General features: G+C 45.6%; 1 protein-coding gene across 2 annotated transcripts in view; it reads left to right on the forward strand.

Moving 5' to 3' along the window:
* Positions 1 to 326: 326 nt before the first annotated feature.
* LOC141102826 (solute carrier family 26 member 6-like) overlaps positions 327 to 22,907 on the forward strand; it is a 48,650-nt gene continuing 26,069 nt past the window's right edge. The window contains exons 1-8 of one of the 2 annotated variants that reach the window (XM_073591850.1): positions 327 to 427; positions 2,136 to 2,317; positions 13,011 to 13,150; positions 14,252 to 14,362; positions 15,752 to 15,918; positions 17,064 to 17,228; positions 20,175 to 20,327; positions 21,124 to 21,206. In XM_073591850.1, the coding sequence (XP_073447951.1) occupies positions 2,172 to 2,317; positions 13,011 to 13,150; positions 14,252 to 14,362; positions 15,752 to 15,918; positions 17,064 to 17,228; positions 20,175 to 20,327; positions 21,124 to 21,206 (965 nt within the window). In that variant the 5' untranslated portion in view covers positions 327 to 427; positions 2,136 to 2,171. The remainder of the gene's footprint in view (positions 428 to 2,135; positions 2,318 to 13,010; positions 13,151 to 14,251; positions 14,363 to 15,751; positions 15,919 to 17,063; positions 17,229 to 20,174; positions 20,328 to 21,123; positions 21,207 to 22,907) is intronic. The other variant, XM_073591852.1, reaches the window with a different exon arrangement.

Here is a 22,907-nt window from a genome sequence, read left to right on the forward strand (position 1 = left end):
GACAATGCCAGCCTTTCATAGTTTATGTCATTACTTTGGTTGCAACAAATACTGCTGTGCCATGTGACTGGCCAGAAGAATACTTTGGCACCACCTTCACTTGGCATCATCAAGGTCACTTCTGAATTAGTGGCACCACCAAGGGACCTTTTAAATAACTGGCAAATGAGGATGTTTTGGTTAAAAACAAACAAACTAATATGATATTTTAATTGCCAGAATGATTTATTGGGAAGGGGAAAGATTCATTTTTATTGGTTATGGAGGTGGGCAGTGTTGGACACGCCCATTATGGACCAGTATAAATATGATGATATAATGGGCTTTGCATGCACCAGTACGTTATGGAAAAATTCAACAATAGTCCATCTATTGACATTGGGCTGGCAGAATTTCTCTTTGTGTGCTGGAATTGGCCAGGTGTGTGGTAAGTTACTTCATCATTTATGGCAATATAAGGATGATCTAGTTCAGTGGTGGTTAATTTACTTGATATAGGGGCCTCAAGTGCAGTTCATGACACCACCAATGGGCTGCACATAATATTAAGTGAATGTAATGCTACAGATAACTGTCAGACACTGTAGACATGCAACGGGAGATGGGCATAGACTATGGGCATGCTGTAAGTGATAGTCAAAGATTGCCAACATCTTACAGGAGATGGTCAGAACCTACGAGCATGCTATAAAAGAAGGTAAAAACTTGGCAACATGCAACAGTAGATGGTCGGAACCTACGAGCATGCTATAAAAGAAGGTGGCAACATGCAACAGTAGATGGTCAGAACCTATGAGCATGCTCTCTAAGAAAAGGTCAAACTTTGTACATGCATCAGGAGATGGCGAGAGATTATGGGCATGGTATAAGCAATGGTCGAAGACTTTCAACATCCTACAGGAGATGGTCAGACCCTGCGAGCATGCCATAGGACAGCCTTTCTCAACCCCTTTACCCAAACGAAAATCTTGAATTTATTTTAAGGTTTATGGTAATTTGTCTGAAATTATTTTGAGATCAGGGGAAATAATGTTTCCTTACATTGGAGACCAGTGGGAAAAATGGCCCTCTTACAGTGATGGTCAGAATACCACCCTTACAGACAGCTAAAAAGGTCATTGGTGTCATGCTGCTGACTCTGCCAAGTGGTGTTGGACTGAAATATCCAGGCACTGTCGCATGTGAGGTCAATCAGCCACAGCTCACCTCTGGAGGAACCCTGGCGTAGGAGAAGTTCAAAGATTGTTCAAAGATGGTTGGAGATTGGGGGCAGGCATAGCCTGGAGACATGTTACATGAAACTGCTAGAGATCACTACAGCTCCTTTATAAGTCAATGCTTTCACATTTGTGCTCCCTTAACCACTTATGGACCACCTGCCGTCGTTATATGTCGGCTGTTTGACATTAAATTCAGGGGAGCCATTGGTAGCGGCGGAGACGATCGGGTCCTTTCCTCTGAGAGACATGGAGTCGAGTGAGGGAAAGATGGTCCCCACTCGGCTCCATACCATTGGATGATGGAAGCAACGTCAAACGTCTCTTCCGCCCAATGGTCTTAAAGGGGATTTTTTTTTATTGAAAAAAAAAAAAAAAAAATATATATATATATATATATATATGTGTGTGTATGTATATATATTATTGTTTTTAAGTGTAAATGTGAGATCTGAGGTCTTTTTGACCCCAGATCTCACATTTAAGAGGTCTTTAAGAGAGCAGGAGGCAGTTTGTTTGCCAAAGGGCTGGAGAGTGGTACAATGAGTGTCTGCAGGCAACAGTGAAGGATGGTGGAGGTTCCTTGGAAGCCTGGGGCTGCATTTTCCGCAAATGGAGTTTGAGATTTGGTCAGGAATCAGGATCAATGATGTTCTCAATGCTGAGAAATCAAGGTAAATACTGTACTTCTCCATCATGCCATACCATCAGCAAGGCATGTAAATGGCCCCAAATTTATTCTGCAGCATGACAATGACCCCAAACATACAGCCAATGTCATTAAAAACTATCTTCAGTGTAAAGAAGAACAAGGAGTCCTGGAAGTGATGATTGACGATGAATAATGCAGGAAAATCTGGTTAACTTTTTCATTTTTATCTTATTTCTTGCTGGGGTACTCTACATCGTCCATGACAGCGGACCTGTAAAGGAGTCACTGAGGGTCATCTGACCATGATGGAGGATAAACAGGTCCAGGCTTTGGAGAAGGGTCATCCAATGAAGCCCCAGGTGGTAAGCGAGGCTGACCTGGACCAAATCGCCCCTAGGACAAGGGTTATAAAACCATCATTCTGGACAAGGAGGAAGAACCAGATGAGGTGAGAAGCTCTGATTCAATGCATTGTATAGCTTGTGTATAGGTAAAGTGTATCTTAAGCCAAAAGCAGTTTTACATTTTGGATAAAGCTATGAGGGTTTAGAACTTCTGCCAGGTTTTTATTGTGCTTTATGTCCCTGTTAAGGAAAGAGTGCTGGTATGCTGATCCCCGCCGGCCCTCCTCTCGTTACATGATGTCACCCATAAGTGGATAGGAGGGCCAATGTTCTATCAAAAAGTGCCTGTGCCCTTCAGCTGAGTTCCCGATCAGCTGGCGTGACGTGACCATAGCGCATGCGCACATCGTACGAGGCTTTTTTTTCGACGGGAGATACCATTTGACGGCCACAACTGAATGCTATGCAAACAGAGGAGGAACACTGTATTTGTCATATTGTGCCTCGCTGTTGCGGCGCGGGTTTAGAGTGTGCTCAAGGTCTGGTTTTGTCTGAGTGGCAGGGCGGGTTTGGTGTGTTGAACGGCGGGTTTTGCCTGTGTCTAAGGGCGGGTTGCCACACAGACAAAACCCGCCCTTCAACACACCCACAACCCGCCCTGCAACAGCAAGGCTCAATCTGACAACTACGGTGTCCCTCCGCTCTTTGCATTGCTTTCAATTGTGAAATGGTATCTTCCGTCGAAAAAAGCCTCCTACGATGTGCGCATGTGCTATGGTGACAATGTAGATATTTGCCAGCAAACCAAGGATCAGCACAAGGTGGCTTCCAAATGGTTTAGTTTATTGCATGATCACAACACAAAGAGGTGCAACGTTTCGGAGTCACGCAGGACCCCTTCGTCAGGCATGTGATGATCCTTGGTGTGCTGGCAAATATCTACATTGTGACTTGAACCAGTATCCAGCTGGTTGTTGCTGCAGCACCCGACCTTTAGAGCTTATACCAGGAACGTGTGCGATGGGAATATGAAACATTACTGTGCTATGGTGACGTCACGCCAGCTGATCAGGAAATCAGCTGGAGTGCCCTTCCGTTCTGCGCATGATGCACGGGCACTTTTCGACGGAGGCCACTATTTGATAGAACACCGGCCTGGATTAGCACACTGCACTCAGGGAGTTTAGAGCCCAAACTTGCGCTAGCACTGTCTATGCCGACAGCGAATCCTAGGTGGCAGAGGCATTCCCTGCCCTGCAGCCACACATGCTGCAGGGCAAGGAATGCCTCCGTTACTTAGGACTTGATTTGACTGCTTCCAGGCTTAAGAGCTTAGGTGAGAAAATGCCTGAGCTCATCTCTGCTCTGCCACTCAAGGGGAAAAAGAAAGAGCACTTGAGGGTTGGCAGGGCATGGACTCGAACGTGATCTACCTGTCACCTGTCGGTGGCCGACAGGTAGATCGCAATCAGATGGGTTGCCAACCTCTGGTCTAGCCCTTCCCTCACCAGCCTGACTGTCCCTGGCCCATCCCTTTCATTTATTGGATTTCGGTCCTTCTGATTATAAAGGCTCAGCATCACATGTGGGCTCACTGGGTGTAAAATAAGTAATGTAATGAAAATTGAGAGATTATGTTTAAAAATGTAATTCGCATGTTGGTGGGGTTGGGGAGGGACTAAGGAAGGCAAAAACAATCAATCAAATATCAGATTTAATTATTACGTCTACATATCTCTTTTATTCATCTTTATCACTCAAATTAATTCTGCTGCACAATAAAAAGAACATAAAAGTGAAACTCCAACCAAATCTCTAGGTGAATGGATTAGATCGATCCCTCAGTCGGGTTCTTTTACTGATTGTGTCCCTATTGGGGACATTTGTTCTCACTTTCTCTGTGGTCCTCTGCTGTAAGGTATACCAGATTTCCAGCACCAGAAAACCAGTGCGAGCTAATGCTAATATTGGTGCGCGTGCGCTTTGTTCACGTGCTAATACTTCTAGGTCAGGGGTCTCAAACTGGTGGCCCTCCAGCTGTTGCCAAACTACAAGTCCCATGAGGCACTGCAAGGCTGACAGTTACAGGCATGACTCCCACAGACAGAGGCATGATGGGACTTGTAGTTTCGCAACAGTTGGAAGGCCGCCAGTTTGAGACCCCTGTTCTAGACAAAGATGTACTATTCCTGTTCAACGTGCTCGCATTCGTGCACATATGAATTGGTGTGTAGGGATGAGCCGAACACCCCCCGGTTCGGTTCGCACCAGAACCCGCGAACGGACCGAAAGTTCGCACGAACGTTAGAACCCCATTGACGTCTATGGGACTCGAATGTTCGAAATCAAAAGTGCTCATTTTAAAGGCTAATTTGCATGGTATTGTCCTAAAAAGGGTTTGGGGACCCGGGTCCTACCCCAGGGGACATGTATCAATGCAAAAAAAACTTTTAAAAACGGCCGTTTTTTCGGGAGCAGTGATTTTAATGATGCTTAAAGTAAAAAAAAAAAAGTGAAATATTCCTTTAAATATCGTACCTGGGGGGTGTCTATAGTATGCCTGTAAAGTGACGCGTGTTTCCCATGTTTAGAACAGTCCCTGCACCAAATGTCATTTTTAAAGGAAAAAATCTCATTTAAAACTGCTTGCGGGTTTAATGTCATGTCGGGTCATGGCAATATGGATGAAAATCAGTGAGACAAACGGCATGGGTACCCCCCAGTCCATTACCTGGCCCTTTGGGTCTTGTATGGATATTAAGGGGAACCCCGCACCCAAATTAAAATAAGGAAAGGTGTGGGGCCACCAGGCCCTATATACTCTGAACAGCAGTATACAGGTTTGTTGTTAAGTAGAATCTGTTTGTAATTTTGAACATTTTTAACGTGTTTAGCTCCAGCCAAAAAATCTTTTCTAAGCTTTTTGGAAAACATAGGGAAGGGTTATCACCCCTGTGACATTTGTTTTGCTGTCTTTCCTCCTCTTCAGAAGATTTCACCTCACTTTTTTGTCCCAATGAAAAATGTTTTTTGAAAATTTGGGTTTTTTTGTGGAACAAGGATTGGAAAGCATCAGTGGAAAGGAGAAATTGTTTTCCCATATTAACTCTTACAGGAAAGAATTTCCCTTCCTAGGGGTAGATTTCATCTCACTTCCTGTTGTCTCCTTCCGTTTGCAAGTAGGAGTCGTTTGTAAGTTAGATGTTTGAAAGTAGGGTCCTGCCCTATATACTCAGCAGAAATTTGGGCCTTAGGTGTTGCTGTGGCCACAACACTGTAAGCCCTCACAGGGCCCTGCTGTGAAATATTAGATCAAGAATTGTAATTACATGCCCCTGTTGAACAGGAGCTGAAAAATTAGGCCTTAGGCACTGGTGCTGGTGCCACAACACTGCAACCCCTCACAGACACTCTAGTTGGAACGCAGGAACGAGCCCTGCTGCAAAGTATTGCATCAAAAATTGTAATTACACGCCCCTGTTAGACAGGGGCAGAAAAATTGGGCCTTAGGCACTGGTGCTGGTGCCACAACACTGCAACCCCTCACAGACACTCTAGTTGGAATGCAGGAACGAGCCCTGCTGCAAAGTATTACATCAAAAATTGTAATTACACGCCCCTGTTAAACAGGGGCTGAAAAATTGTGCCTTAGGCACTGGTGGTGGCGCCCAGAACCAAAAATGTTCTTACAAGCTATCAGCGTGATGATTGAGGAGGAAGAGGATAATTACTCAGGGATAGTCACTCAGCATCAGCATAGGCAGTCTTTGAAGGGATCTGAGATTTCAAAAAAAATTATTCGGTTACATCAGCATCAGGTGCTTGGTAGCTGGTGGTGATCCAAGACTCATTCATTTTTATGAAGGTGAGCCGATCGACCGAGTCGGTGGACAGATGCACCCTGTGATCGGTTACCACGCCTCCAGCAGCACTGAATGTGCGTTCCGAAAGAACGCTGGATGCAGGACAGGCCAGTAGCTCAATTGCATACTGTGCAAGCTCTGGCCAGTGATCCATCCTCAAGACCCAGTAACCCAGAGGATTTTCGGTGGGAAAGGTGTCCAAGTCTGATCTTGCCCCTAGGTATTCCTGCACCATGTAAAACAGACGCTGGCGATGGTTGCTGGAACCGATCATACCTTGGGGCTGCGGACCAAAAAATTGTCTGAACGCATCGGTCAGACGGCCACCTTCTCCACCGCTCCTTCTTTGACTGACCGAAGCCTCAGCAACACGTTGTCCAGAAACAGGAGTTTGTAACCTCCCAGTCTCTGGGAACGCGTTGCACAGACCTTTCTGCAAGGCCTCCCGAAGATGTTTCATCCTCTGCTCCCTCTGCGATGGCAAGATAAGGTCCGCAACCTTACCCTTGTAACGTGGATCAAGGAGGGTTGCCAGCCAGTATTGGTCCTTCTCCTTGATACCACGAATACGAGGATCCTTACGCAGGCTTTGCAGGATCAGGGAGGCCATGCAGCGTAGGTTTGCTGAGGCATTCGGTCCGGAGTCCTCTGGGTCACTAAGAACGACATGGTCCGCAGCCACCTCCTCCCAGCCACGTACAAGTCCATGTGTTTCTTGGGACTGATCCCTTAAAGACTGCTGCTGATGCTGAGTGCCAGGCTCCACCTCCATACTGACACAATCTTCCTCCTCCTCCTCTTCCTCCTCGTCCTCTTCCTGTGTGATCGGCGGGCACGCAGGAACACTGTCTGGATAAAGGGGGCCTTGAGAGCTAAGGAAGTCCTCCTCTTCCTGCCTCTGTTCTGCCTCCAGTGCCCTGTCCATTATTCCACGCAGCGTGTGCTCCAACAGGTGGACAAGGGGGACAGTGTCACTGATGCATGCACTGTCACTGCTCACCATCCTCGTGGCCTCCTCGAATGGTGACAGGACAGTGCATGCATCCCTGATTATGGCCCACTGGCGTGGGGAAAAAAAACCAAGCTCCCCTGACCCTGTCCTGGTGCCATAGTCGCACAGGTACTCATTGATGGCCCTCTGCTGCGTGTGCAGCCGCTGCAGCATGGCCAACGTTGAGTTCCACCTGGTGGGCATGTCACAGATTAGGCGGTTCTTGGGCAGGTTAAACTCCTTTTGGAGGTCCGTCAGCCGAGCACTGGCATTATATGACCGGCGGAAATGCACACAGACTTTCCTGGCCTGCCTCAGGACATCCTGTAAGCCCGGGTACCTGCCCAAGAACCGCTGCACCACCAAGTTAAGGACGTGAGCCAAACAGGGCACATGGGTCATTTGTCCCTGTCGGAGGGCAGAGAGGAGGTTGGTGCCATTGTCGCAAACCACCATTCCTGCCTTAAGTTGGCGTGGCGTCAACCACCTCTGAACCTGCCCCTGCAGAGCTGACAAAACCTCTGCCCCAGTGTGGCTCCTGTCCCCCAAGCACACCAGCTCAAGCACCGCATGGCATCTTTTGGCCTGCGTACTTGCGTAGCCCCTTGAACGCCTACGGAGCACCGCTGGTTCCGAGGAAGAGGCCATGGAGGAAGAAGAAGAGGAGGGGGTGGAGGAGAGAGGTGTGTCACAATCAGCATTTTGGAGGCGTGGTGGCGGAACAACCTCCAACACTACTGCACCTTGTCCTGCATCCTTCCCAGCTGCCAGCAGAGTCACCCAATGCGCCGTGAAACTTAGGTAACGTCCCTGTCCATGCCTGCTGGACCATGAGTCAGCGGTAATATGCACCTTACCGCTGACCGCCCTGTCCAGCGAGGCATGGACATTGCCTTCCACATGCCGGTAGAGAGCCGGAATCGCCTTCCGTGAGAAAAAGTGGCGTTTGGGTACCTGCCACTGAGGAACCGCACATTCCACAAACTCACGGAAGGGGGCAGAGTCTACCAACTGAAAAGGCAGCAGTTGAAGTGCTAGCAATTTTGCCAAGCTAGCATTCAACCGCTGGGCATGTGGATGGCTGGGAGCAAACTTCTTTCGGCGGTGCAGCAGCTGGGGCAGGGAAATTTGCCTGGTACAATCTGACGTCGGTGTACCAAAAGCAGATTGCCCACAAGTACTTGGCTGTGACACACCTAATTCTACACCTTCATTCCTCTCACTGCAGGTCTCAGAGAGGACTGAAGGTCTAGTGGGGTTGGAAATCTCAGCTGATGAGGAGCAAGGAGAGATCCTCTTTGTTCTTTGGTGTGGGTCTTTTAGATACGCTTGCCAACGAACTGCATGGCAGGTCAACATATGTCTGGTCAAGCATGTGGTACCCAAGCGGGAGATGTTTTGGCCACGCGAGATACGCTTGAGACATATGTTGCAAATAGCAGCGGTGCGATCTGATGCACTCGTCTCAAAAAAGGCCCACACCAAAGAACTTTTTGAATAACGCGCAGAGACTGCAGCGCCCTGCACATGTGGAGCTTTGGGGTGTGATGCAGTCAATGTGCTGCCCTTAGGCTGGCCCCTGGAGGGCATCCTGCCTCGTTGGTGATGTGCCGCCGCCTCCTCCTCCTCCTCCTCCTCCTCCTCCTCCTCCTCCTCCTCCTCCTCTCTCCTATCAGGCACCCACGTTGAGTCAGTGACCTCATCATCCCCTCCCTCCTCATCACTGGAGCAAACCTGGCAGTATGCTGCAGCAGGGGGAGCATGACTGCCAGATTGCTGTCCTTCTTGGGCACCCCCTCTGTCCGTGCTCATGTTACTGCCTTCATCGAGCTCAGTATCGTCATCAGAGCCTTCCAAACGCTGGGCATCCTCCTGGAGCATGTACCCAACACTGTGGTCAAACAGTTCGAGGGAATCCTCATGAGGACATGGTGGAGCTAGGGAAGGAGTCACTGATGACATTGAGCTGAGGGAAGAGGCCGCTGCTTTGCCAGACAAAGCACCCTGGGCATGGGTGAGAGAGGATGAGGAGGATGAGGACGGCTTGGTCATCCACTCGACCAAGTCTTCCGCATGTTGCGGCTCAACACGGCCAGCTGCCGAAAAAAAGGCCAAGCGTGTCCCATGGCCACGTGCTGATGAGGATGCACCGTCTCCACGACCAGCACTAGACACAGAGCCTGCTTGCCCTCTCTTATTGGCTTGTGACTGTCTGCCTCTCCTTCTTGGCCTTCCAGACATACTAATGGCCTGTAGCTGCACTAAGCTGGGATAGAACACCTGTAATTTTCTTCAAGTAGCTTTATATACTGTAACCAGACAAGCCTGCCTGTCAGTAGGAAGATAACAGGAACGGATCTAGCTGAACACTGTGAGCAGGACGCACTGTACTAAATGTAAATAGTCTAGCTGCCTGACCGTGGTACTAATAGGATCAAATAGAACACCTGTAATTTTCTTCAGGTAGCTTTATATACTGTAACCAGACAAGCCTGCCTGTCAGTAGGAAGATAACAGGAACGGATCTAGCTGAACACTGTGAGCAGGACGCACTGTACTAAATGTAAATAGTCTAGCTGCCTGACCATGGTACTAATAGGATCAAATAGAACACCTGTAATTTTCTTCAGGTAGCTTTATATACTGTAACCAGACAAGCCTGCCTGTCAGTAGGAAGATAACAGGAACGGATCTAGCTGAACACTGTGAGCAGGACGCACTGTACTAAATGTAAATAGTCTAGCTGCCTGACCGTGGTACTAATAGGATCAAATAGAACACCTGTAATTTTCTTCAGGTAGCTTTATATACTGTAACCAGACAAGCCTGCCTGTCAGTAGGAAGATAACAGGAACGGATCTAGCTGAACACTGTGAGCAGGACGCACTGTACTAAATGTAAATAGTCTAGCTGCCTGACCGTGGTACTAATAGGATCAAATAGAACACCTGTAATTTTCTTCAGGTAGCTTTATATACTGTAACCAGACAAGCCTGCCTGTCAGTAGGAAGATAACAGGAACGGATCTAGCTGAACACTGTGAGCAGGACGCACTGTACTAAATGTAAATAGTCTAGCTGCCTGACCGTGGTACTAATAGGATCAAATAGAACACCTGTAATTTTCTTCAGGTAGCTTTATATACTGTAACCAGACAAGCCTGCCTGTCAGTAGGAATTTAACAGGAACGGATCTAGCTGAACACTGTGAGCAGGACGCACTGCACTAAATGTAAATAGTCTAGAAGATAACAGGAACGGATCTAGCTGAACACTGTGAGCAGGACGCACTGACTGCACTAAATGTAAATAGCAGGAACGGATCTAGCTGAACACTGTGAGCAGGACGCACTGCATTAAATGTAAATAGTCTAGATAGAAGATAACAGGAACGGATCTAGCTAAACTGAATACAGTGTATATATATATATGCAACACCTGGGATGCATATATATACACAATACACTGTAAGTGCAGCTAACTGACTGACTGTTCTGCCTAATCTATCTAACTCAAATCAAATGACACTGTCTCTCTCTCTCTCTCTATCTCTCAGCACACCGGAACACACACTACACAGGGCCGCCGTGCAGGCGGCCTTATATAGTGTGGGGTGTGTACTAAATCCCCTGAGCCATAATTGGCCAAAGCCACCCTGGCTTTGGCCAATTACAGCTCTCTCTACTGACGGCGCTGTGATTGGCCAAGCATGCGGGTCATAGTGCATGCTTGGCCAATCATCAGCCAGCAATGCACTGCGATGCCGCAGTGAATTATGGGCCGTGACGCGCCACACGAATTTAGCGCGAACGGCCCATAACGTTCGCAATTCGGCGAACGATCGAACAGCCGATGTTCGAGTCGAACATGGGTTCGACTCGAACACGAAGCTCATCCCTATTGGTGTGCATACTTGGTGCCCAGCTGCCTATTTAAACTGGAGGGGGGGTCCTAAATCACATGGGTACATTTTTTGATCTTAGTCATCCTATAAAGACCATCTACCTGCATTTCAAACTCGGCTCTGGAGAAGAGGGGACAACCCTCGAAACGCATCAGTTTCTTTGAACTCTACATCCCACTATTGTTACTGACCAGCAGATCCCGCTGGATGATGTAAATGGTGGACTTTTTACAATTTGCTTGATTTTATCACGAGTATACTGTATATTTTTAACCTTTTACCACATTAAAGTGTTGCAAAGGTAATGCACTAGGCTGGTGCGCCCTCTGTTCCTTTTTCTTTTTAGAGCCTATTTAAACTGGCCTGTCACCATGAGCAGTTGCTGAATGGTCTTCAGCTTTTTCTTGTATTTCTGTGACCTGATCCATTGGACCTGCTTACCTGTGTATGACCCGGCTTTCTCCTGGACTTTGCCTTTGCTCCTGCGATAACCTTGTTCACCTGATCTCTCTGACCTTGGCCTGTTTACTGGACTCGTCTTTGCCTGCTGATTCTGTACTGCGCTGCACAACTGTTACTGACCTTGGCCTTCTTCCTGGACTTGCTTTGTCTGCTGACTCGGTCCCTTGTTACCGGGCTCCTGCTGGTCGCTGCCTGCATACCGGCTCTGCTAACATCTCCTGCTCTGGTGCCAAGCTGCTTCAGTATCCTGTTCCTAGGACTGCGACTCCCAGCTTCATCTACCTATAAGCAGACTTTACCAGCCAGCTACTATGGCACTCGTGCCACTCCAGTGGGGGCTGGTGCTCAAAATTTTTTTTTTGGGGGGGGGGTGGGCACAAACAAACTGAAAAATACTGAAAAAAAACCATCAGCCTCTGTGCCCATCATATGTAGCCTGTGTGCCCGTCATATGCAGCCTCTCTGACTCATCATATGCAGCCTCTGTGACTCATCATATGTAGCCTCTGTGCCCATAACATGTAGCCTGTGTGCCCATCATATGCAGCCTGTGCGCCTATCATATGTAGCCTGTGCGCCTATCATATGTAGCCTGTGCGCCAATCATATGTAGCCTGTGCGCCAATCATATGTAGCCTGTGCGCCAATCATATGTAGCCTGTGCGCCAATCATATGTAGCCTGTGTGCCCATCATATGTAGCCTGTGTGCCCATCATATGTAGCCTGTGTGCCCATCATATGTAGCATCTGTACCCATCATATGTGGCCTGTGTGCCCACCATATGCAGCCTCTGTGACCCCCCCCCCCCCCACATGCAGCAGGTGACGGCGGCGAGCTCCTTTGTCCTCCATGGTTCTCTGTCCTCACTTTCCGTTAGGAGTCCAATCAGGGCACCTGTGCCTTCAGCCAATCAGGTGGCGGGTATTAGATCCACGCCTTCTGATTGGCTGAGGGGCAGTTCAGTGTTAGCAAAGCAAATATTAATTTGCTTTGCTAACCCACCTGGGTGATCTGCGAGCGCATTGCTCGCAGTTCACCTTTTTTGAAGCCTATTAGAGCCTATGGCTCTAAACAGGTGCTTCAACCCCCCCCGCCGCTGGAATTCAGGCGCCCGGTGTCCGAAAAGGGGCTGGACGCCTGAATAGAGGGTGTCTACAGCGCCCATGGATAGGTTCGTACAATGACTGAATCTATCCATTTTACACAGAGGGGGGTGGCTGGAGAGAGGGGGCGGCGCTCGTGCACCCTTAATGGACGCACCGCAACTGTGCCACTCAATGCCCTCACACTCTATGTCTCCACCTTCAGGAGTTTTGGCCAGGAGGTGCAAGAGAGGCCGACACAACATTCAAGTCGTCACCAGGTACTTGATATATGAACAGGAAATGAGGTCCCAGAGCCTAGCTGGCTATAAACCAATCACCTTTCTAGTTTGTAATAGAATTGTTATTGCAATGATATTATGTATGCAGAATATAGACCATGTCTGTAGGAAAAACACAGACCCATCATGATAGTGTGTAGATATAAAAAAATGAACACCAATACAGATAACCTTTCCTGTTCTTTATCCAAGATGCTCTCAAGAAACAGCCAGGTCCTTACTGCTGAAATACATTCCTGTCCTGCGCTGGCTGCCGCGGTACCCGGCCCGGGAGTGGTTGCTGGGAGATGCCATCTCCGGGTTCAGTGTTGGCATAGTCCAGCTGCCTCAAGGTAACTTATATATAGCTTGGTGCTGATTGTAAATAGGTGGTCCTCTATTTTATAGCAGTAAACCCATCATAAAAAAAAGGGCTTGCTGTTACTGAGCTGGAAATGTTGGCACACACACAGAAAAATAACTAATGGCGCTCCCGTGTGTCTGCTAAAGAGCGGCACATTTTGCCTGCAGGTTGGGAATACATGCGATTATGCACAGGTTCTGGACCTGCACAAGTGTAAACCTAACCCATAACCTGTTGCCGAGCACTTAACACATATTTACGGCAGCAAAGAGGACGGGGTTTAAAGTGTTACTAACCCACAAGAGTAGAATCAGTCTGTATATGCAGTAAAACATGCTTGTTATACTCGCTATGGAACCTAAGGGGTTATTCCTCCGAATTGTGTAAAAAGACTGATCCTGTCTTCTCTAATCCTCCCCTTCTTCCACTGTCCCTAATCCATCTCCTGATAGAACAGAGCCTTGGAGGCACTCTGCACATGCTCAGTGTATTGCTAGAGATTCCTTTTTTGGGAGGGAGCATGTGATCAGCACAGGGTCAATCGGCACTGTCCAGACAGAGGGTCAGGGGCCATGCAGCCTTATAGGACAGTCAGAGGAGAATGAAAACTCCTTCTACAAGCTTTAACCAGACACTGATAGAAGTAACAAGACCGCTATATACTGCTGATGAGAAAAGGTATTTATCAGTTTATATTTACTAAAATAATTGCATTTCCATGTTCTGTGTACTGTGGGAGAGCAGATATAGTGAATGCAGGGTCCTGGGTTTAGTAACAATTTAATGCCAACACAGCACACATATGCGTCCATGTGTGGCAGAGGTTTATGTGCTGAGAGCTGAGTGTGACCTAACTGCCAAAAACAGCACAGGATGCATGCTTATGATTGGGCGTTGGAGAGACTAGCTTCCGATCATCTGACCATTGTGACAACCAATCACAGCAGTCACCTGATCGGCCAATCCTTCACACCCCTTGGGCATACAGACCCTATTAACGGGGTGCCAAAGCTGGGCAGGAAGAGGTTAATACAGTCACTGTGTGTTTAAGTATCTGGATGTTAAATATGATTTATTTTTATAATTTCAGGACTGGCATATGCTCTTCTGGCAGGCTTACCGCCTGTTTTTGGGCTCTATACCTCATTTTATCCTGTGTTTATGTATTTTCTTCTGGGGACCTCAAGGCACATATCAGTAGGTGAGATCTGTATATGTTTTCAGAAGGAATATGTACCACGTCAAAAGTCGTATTTTACAGCAGGTTTTACCAAAACTAGACTTTAGCCAGATGTGAAAATTGCTAAACAACAAATGCGGTTCTGTATTCATGGGAAAAAAAAGATTTTTTAAATGGAACTGATAAACGTACTTGAATCTGTCTTGTATCAAGATCAGTGAAAGCAGCAATTAAGCTAGCCATACACCTCTAGAATTTTGTTGGAAAATCATCGTTTTCAGAGCCCTTGTTCGATTATCTAAGTGTTATGACAAGGATGGAAAATTTTTGTTGAATCTCAATGGGAACAATCACATTTTCTATTTGTTGCATTCGCTTCTGGACAAGAAAATGCACTTATCAAAGTCAATCCAGTAGAACAGTTCTAATAATTTAGTGACATTGACCTGGTACCCAAACAAAACATTTTTCAAAATTTAGTCGAATCCAAGCAGTCACAACAAAAAAGATGAGCGATTTTTATAATTTCTTGTCTGATCGCTTGAATGAAATTCTACAGGTTTAAGGCCAGCTTAAGGCTGGGAGAAAAAGTGGTTTAAATTAACATTTGTAGGAACCCCCAACCTCCAAAGGCATATAAAGAACCTCAGAGGCAAGGTTTCATATTATTTCAGCTGATCATTGGCAGAAGTGGAGTAATGTGTACAGAAGGGTGGCAGTCACTTTATAGAGCAACAAGGAATTTATTAGCTCCTCATCAACTCTTGGGAGAGAGAATTAGGGCACAGGACAGCCGCAGGTATGGCATGCTCCAAAAGTGGGACAAAAGTATTTACAGCACAGATAGAGGATCAGCATTCTAGTTCACCCACCAACTCCTTGCCACAAGCTCCCCACATCTCTGTAGAGCACCAAGCTTCTAAAAGTTACTCTGGTACCCCAGTTAGGCTGAAGTTCCTTCATGGTGCTTCAATCCCCTTGTTCAGCATTCTAGGCTTTGAACGCAGGTCTCTATCCAATCACATAGTCACCTTCTTCCGATAGCAGGCCTAAGAGGATAACAACTGAGACACAACTGGAAGTCCGAGGAAAGACTGACTTCCCAGGATCATGTCTGAATTTTTATACCCTTTCCCAGCCTCCACCACTGCCAATAAACCTCCTAGTGGTGGACCAGGGAGATATAAATATTTATAACTTAGTTCATTGCAGCCTCCCACACTATTATCAGACACTCCCCCAGCAGTAGCCAGAATATACAAAAACCAAAGCCTAGGAGAGACCCAAGAAAGCCAAACTATCAATCAAACTTAAGCTGATTACAGCCTAGCAACTTTAAATTTAAATAGACACTGCTGCTTGGGACAGGGTGGCTACACATTTATAAACTCTGTTTGTTTTGGGATACAGGAACATTTGCTGTGGTCTGTGTCATGATTGGCAGTGTTACGGAATCCCTGGCACCCAATGAGAACTTTATGAGTGGAGAAAATGCAACATTTATTGACACTGTAGCCAGAGATACGCTAAGAGTGGAGCTGGCCACAGCACTGGCATTCCTTGTGGGACTGTTTCAGGTGAGTTGCTATCACAGGGAAATATTGGGTTTGCTGATCATCTCCGGTCAGCCCTGGCAGCTCTACCATGGGTCCTGGACGGTTCCTGGAGCCGGATATTGATATTGCCATGGCTGATATTGGATCAAAGAGCCATATCATTAGATCAACCTTTTCATGTGGTTATGGTGAACTTACTTCTTATATGATATGGGTCGTTAAGGTTGATGAAGCAAGTCATTTTATCTTTGGATCTTCTGACAGCTCTCTGGCAAATTTACTCATCACTATCTGGCTCAATGCTAAAGTCTATTGTTTATACCTGTGATCCTTCTCCTTGTCTCCTCCTCGTCTTCTCCTTCTCTTTCTCTCCTTCTCCGCTTCACCCTCTTTCTCTTCTTCTCTACTCTGCATTCTCCTCTTCTTTTTCTCCCTTTCTCCTTTACCCCTTTTCCTTCTTTTTTTCCTTCTCCTTCTCTTTCTTCTCCCCTTCTCTTTTTCCTTCTCCTCTTCTCCTTCTCCTCCTTCTCTACTTCTATCCCTTCTCCTTCTCTCCTACTCCCCTTCTCCTACTCTCCATCTCGTTCTCCCCTTCTTTTCTTCTCCCTTATCCTTCTCCTCTTCTTCTTCTCTTTTTTCTTCTTCTAATTCTCCTCCCCTTCTTTGTTTCTCCTTCTCTCCTACTTCCATTCTCATTCTTCCCTTCTCCTTTTCCTTCTCCTCCTTTCTTTTTCCTTCTCCATCTTCTCTTCTCCATCTCCCCTTCTCCTTCTCCCCTTTTCTTTCTCCTCTCCTACTCCCCTTCTCCTCCTCTTTTTCATTCTCATTCTCCCATTCTCCTTCTCCCCATCTCTTTTTCCTTCTCCTTCTCTCCTTCTCCTTTTCCTTCTCCTCCTCCCCATCTCCTCCTAGTCTCCTCAGTTCTCTAAGAATTATTTGTAGTTCCTCACTAGGGTCTATACATGCCAATATATGAATTCTGTTGAACCAGGACATTAAGTTACACTTTCAGTTTTCTTTTTCCTTGGCTCCTCATTTCCAAGCCTTCCACCCATTAACCCAAGTCTCTTCACCCACATCCATTTTAGAACTGTGATACATTTTGCATTTTCACTCTAGTAGATGAAAGATACTTCCATCCTACTGACACAGGTCTTGTACCATAGATCGCTCTTGGCCTGATTCAGTTTGGATTTGTGGTGACGTATCTCTCGGACCCATTGATAAGCGGGTACACCACAGCGTCAGCAGTCCATGTGTTGGTATCACAGCTCAAATACCTCTTTGGAATTAAAATGACCCAGAAAACTGAGCCACTGTCATTATTATATGTAAGTACAGTTCTTACACTCAGAAGTGGTAGTGACCTTACATGAAGAGATTTTCTCCACTTGATATTATTATTGCTCTGTACTGTCATATAAATATTACTATAATAGAATACATTAGGATTTCCTACTATATGTATTCTTCTTGCAAACCAGTGCTACTGTACATCTCTTCATCAACACTAAAGAACTGTTTTAGCAGGCAGTGTGTGCAGGTGATGAGTATAGAGGGTATAGTAGGCAGAAGTATGTGCAGTAGAGGAGGAGTGCAGAGGGTATGACAATGGGCAGTATGTGCAGTAGAGGAGTGTGGAGGGTATATCAGGGAGTAGTATGTGTAGGAGATAAGAGGGGTAGGTTAGGACAGTGTCAAGGAGAGGAGTGTGGAGGGTATGCCAGTGGGAAGTATGTTCAGGAGAGAAGTGCATAGGATATGACATCAGGCAGTATGTGCAGTGGAGGAGGACAGGCAGTCTGACGGCAGTGGTATGTTAAATAAATAGGTGGGCAAAATATGACAGCATGCAGTATATACAGGGTAAGAGTGCAGAAGGAATGATGGTGAGTAGTATTTATAGGAGAAAATATGGATAGTATGAAATAGGGCAGTATGTCAAGGAGAGGAGTGAGGAGGGTATGACGGCAGCCCTATGTGTAGGAGTGGAGTATAGAAGATACCGCAGGCAGTATGTGTAGAAAAGGAGTGTGGAGGGTATGATAGTGGCCATTATGTGCAGGATAAGGGAGCGTGATGGTAGGCAGTAAGTGCAGGAGAGGAGTGCGGAGGGTTTAACAGTGGGCAGTATGTGGCATGACAGTGGGCAGTATGTAAAGGAGAGGAGTGTGGAGGGTATGGCCGTGGGCAGTATGTACAGAAGAGGAGTGTGGGGGGTATGACAGTGGGCAGTATGTACAGAAGAGGAGTATGGAAGGTATGATAGTAGGCAGTATATACAGAAGAGGAGTGTGGAGGGTATGATAGTGGGCAATGTGTAGAGAAGAGGAGTATGGAGGGTATGACAGTAGGCAGTATGTAAAGGAGAGGAGTGTGGAGGGTATAATGGAGGGCAGTATGTGCAGGAGAGAAGTGTGGAGAGTATGACAGTTTGCAGTTTGTACATAAGAGGAGTGGGGAGGGTATGATAGTGGGCAGTGTGTAGAGGAGAGGAGTGTGGAGGGTATGACAATGGGCAGTATGTACAGAAGAGGAGTGTGGAGGGTATGATAGTGGGCAGTATACACATAAGAGGAGTATGGAGGGTATGACAGTGGGCAATATATACATAAGAGGAGTATGGAGGGTATGACAGTGGGCAGTATGTATAGAAGAAGAGTGTGGAGGGTATGACAGTGGGCAATATGTATAGGGGAGGAGTGCAGAGGGTATGACAGTGGGCAGTATGTACAGAAGAGGAGTGTGGAGGGTATGACAGTTTGCAGTATGTACAGAAGAGGAGTGTGGAGGGTATGATTGTGGGCAATATGTACAGAAGAGGGGTATGGATAGTATGACAGTGGGCAATATGTACAGAAGAGGAGCATGGAGGGTATGATAGTAGGTAGTATATACAGAAGAGGAGTATGGAGGGTATGACAGTGGGCAGTATGTACAGAAGAGGAGTATGGAGGGTATAACAGTGGTCAGTATGTAGAGAAGAAGAGTGTGGAGGGTATGACAGTGGGCAGTATGTACAGGAGAGGAGTGTGGAGGGTATGACAGTGAGAAGTATGTACAGAAGAGAAGTGTGGAGGGTATGATAGTGGGAAAAAACGGTAGTTTTAAAAACTTTTTTTTTGCTTTGATACATGTCCCCTGGGGCAGTACCCCGGTCCCCATACACTTTTTATGGAAATAACTTGCATATAAGCCTTTAAAATGAACACTTTTGATTTTTCACGTTCGTGTCCCAGAGACTTTAACAGTGTTCGCATGTTTTTTGTCTGTTCGGCTCATCCCTATATACCAGTGGGCGATATGTGCATACCTCCCAACTTTTTCAGATGGGAACGAGGGACACCTATTAGCAAAAGTATGTAGGCATAGGACATACCTCCTGCCCCGCTCCCTTAAAGGTGAATTATACAAAAAAAAAATTATTAGATAAACCTGCAAGTGCTTTTTTTTACCACTACTATTCCTTTATATTTTCTTTTGGAATTAACAAATGCAGCAATTTAGAAATCAGATGAAAGGTTTAGCACTGGGAAACACTTTTTGAAAGATAAAAAGGGCAGTTTATATACAACTATATAGGTCAGACCAAAATGAGGGACAAATGAGGAGGAAAGAGGGACAGAGGGTCATTGTTCCAAATCGGGGACAGTCCCTCCAAATCAGGGACAGTTGGGAGCTATGTATGTGTAAGATAGAAGTGCGGAGGGTATCACAGAGGATGGTCTGTGTAGGAAAGAAGAACAGAAGTTATAACAGGGGGCAACATGTGCAGGAGAGGAGTCTGGGGGGGTATGACGACAGGCAGTCTGTGTAGAAGAGAAACACATTTGGTATGACAGTGGCTGGTATGTGCAGGAGAGGAGTTAGGAGGGTATGACATTGGGTAATATGTGGAGGAGAGGAATGCAATGGGTATGAAGGCAAGTAGAATGTGTAGGAGAGGAGAGCAGAGTGTGTAGGAGAGGGGTGTGGAGGGTATGACATCAGGCAGTATGTTATCTATAATTTAAAACTGAGCACCCTATTTATCAAAGTGTCAAATAGAAAAAGCTGTTCCATATCCCTAGACCAACTAGCAAGATTATTTTCCTCTCTGTCATCCACATTGCTGAGGCAGATACATCAGCATACAATAATATGACAAGAACAACCCTTCCTTCAGACAGTTTGATAAATCAGTTCATAACAATCATTCTGCAGACTGTGAGACAGATTGCATTTTCGGGTCTGAGTATAATTTATCTTGTAACCATGTTGTCTTTTTTTGTCTTCAGACGATAATAAAACTGTTCTCAAAAATTACCCAGACCAATATCGGAACTTTGGTCACCAGTGCTGTCTCCACTGTGGTCCTCATTCTGATGAAATTTTTGAATGAGAAGTTCGCCTCCAAGCTTATTATCCCAGTTCCCATCGAACTGATCATGGTAAATATAAAAGCAAAATAAAGGAGAACCCTAAAAAAAAAAAAATAATAATAATAAAAAAAAATAAACACTATTTAAAGGTAATTGTGCCAAAGACTTGTAGCAGAATACATTTTGGCACAAATTTATGAAGACATTCGTTTTTTAAAATCTTTTATTAGATATGTTTTATAAGAGAAAGTAAAAAACATTGTTTTTTTGTTTGTTTTTTTCAAAATGTATGCATTTTTTCGTTTATAGAGCAAAAAAATAGAAACCGCAGTGGTGATCAAATACCACCAAAACAAAGCTCTATTTGTGGGAAAAAAATTATATAAATTTTGTTTGCGTACAGCATTGCATGAGCGCGCAATTGCTAGTTAAAGTAGCGCAGTGCTAAATAACAAAAACAATGGCCTGGTCATGAAGGGGGTAAAATTTTCCACAGCTGAAGTGGATAGTCTTGATAGTCTACTGATTCCAGTATTGAGGTGACGGTGCCATCAGATCTCAAACACGCATCGGGAGGCAGAAAGGGGACTTAGCAGAGGTAAAATTGCAGCCTCTGAAAACAGGATCTCGTTCTTCAGGGTGAAGCAGCCATGTTTCACATGGAACAGTGACAAGGACGGTATATAAAAGGTTCAATGGGCAGGCCAAGGCCATTGGTGTGGTTTAAATACAGATATTCTTTTATCGAGCAGAGTGCCTTTTTGAGGCCTTGAAGTAAACCGTCACCTGGTAGGAAACATATAGATAATCCATGTTTGTATGCAGAGGTCTTATACGGAGTTATCTTTTGTTATTTCATCACCAGCTCATTGTGTCTACTGGCATCTCTTATGGTGTTGGACTGTATGACAAGTATGGAATAGAAAATGTTGGAGACATCCCTGTTGGGTAAGTTGTACATAAATGCCAGGTACTTTTGTACAATGGATGCTATTTGTGTCAAGGTGACTATATGTGGATGTGCTCTACTTTGGTATAAGTTCTTTAGTTCTTCAAGTTCCATGTTGAAAAAAAGCCCTCCATCATACCTAGTAGCATGTAAGACCTGGTCGGCAGTAGGAAACTTTCAAAGTCTGGAAGGCCATGAGTGAAATGGGAAACATCTCATACTTGTTCAGAGCTTAAGAACTTTAAGGGCCACACACACTACATCAAAGCTATATCCTGCAGCTTCTGAGTTGAGGCATCTGAGTCTCAACTGAACTTCACCCCTAGTAACAAGTTCCCTTTCTCCCAACTGGAGAACCACTTCCACCGATCAAAAAAAAAAACATTCTATTGTGGGTGAAGTAAGGTCAAATATCTGAAAGATTTTCTTACCCACTCTTACAAATATCTTAAAATCTTACAACATGGCAAAAAAAAAAAGTGTTGTAGCAAACTGGAATAGATACCCAAGCTACTTATAAATTCATTTTGTCCTAATTTGTTTGCCAAATACTGTATGAATGAATCATTTAGGTAAAGAACATTGTAGATTTTGACTAAACTTTTTTGTTTGTTTATTGGACTAATGCCGTGTACACACGACCGGATTTTCGGCAGACTTTTGACGGACTTCCAACGGACTTCCGTCGAATCGGACTTGTCTACACACAATCACACCAAAGTCCGATGGATTCGAACGTGATGACGTACGACCGGACTAAAAAAAGGAAGTTCATAGCCAGTAGCCAATAGCTGCCTAGAGTCGGTTTTCGTCCGTCGGACTAGCATACAGGCGAATGGATTTTTCAACCGGACTCGAATCCGTCGGAAAGATTTGAAACATGTTTTAAATCTAAAGTCCGTCTGATTTACGACCGAAAAGGTCCGCTGAAGGTCCGATGAAGCCCACACACGGTCGGATTGTCGGATGGATTTGTTCCGGTGGACCAGTTCGGTCGAAAAGTCCGGTCGTGTGTACACGGCATTAGTGTTCTAGTGTTTTCCTGAATCAGTCACACAACCTACTGTTTTATGACCTTTAAGGACCTTTTTATGGGATCAATAGTTCCCAAGCCTTCCCATTTGTTCATTAATTTGAGGTGTGATCTCATAGAGGACAATAGGGTGTATAATAACTAAAGGGAAGAAAGGTGTCTGTTTTTATTCCTGGCATCCAGCTACATTGCAACTCATACTTTTTTCATGGACAGGATAGAAAATGAAAACAAGCAATTATTTTTCATCATGACACTTGTGAGTTTAAAGCAAACTTTTGTCCATGCAGGGTGGATAGAAGTGAGCTGGGTCTAGGTCTAGACCAGTGTTTCTCAACTCCAGTCCTCAAGGCGCCCCAACAGGTCATGTTTTCAGGCTTACCATTATTTTGCACAGGTGATTTGATCACTTTCACTGCCTTAGTAATTACCACAGTCGTTTCATCTGAGGGAAATCCTGAAAACATGACCTGTTAGGGTGCCTTGAGGACTGGAGTTGAGAAACACTGGTCTAGACAGCGGAAGATGTTCTAGCACTCATCTGAACCAGTGTTTCTCAACTCCAGTCCTCAAGGCGCCCCAACACATCATGTTTTCAGGATTTCTCTCAGATGAAATGGCTGTGGTAATTACTAAGGCAGTGAAACTGATCAAATCACCTGTGCAA

This window comes from Aquarana catesbeiana, linkage group LG07 (genome assembly GCF_042186555.1).
Source record: "Aquarana catesbeiana isolate 2022-GZ linkage group LG07, ASM4218655v1, whole genome shotgun sequence".
Classification (NCBI taxonomy): Eukaryota; Metazoa; Chordata; class Amphibia; order Anura; family Ranidae; genus Aquarana; species Aquarana catesbeiana.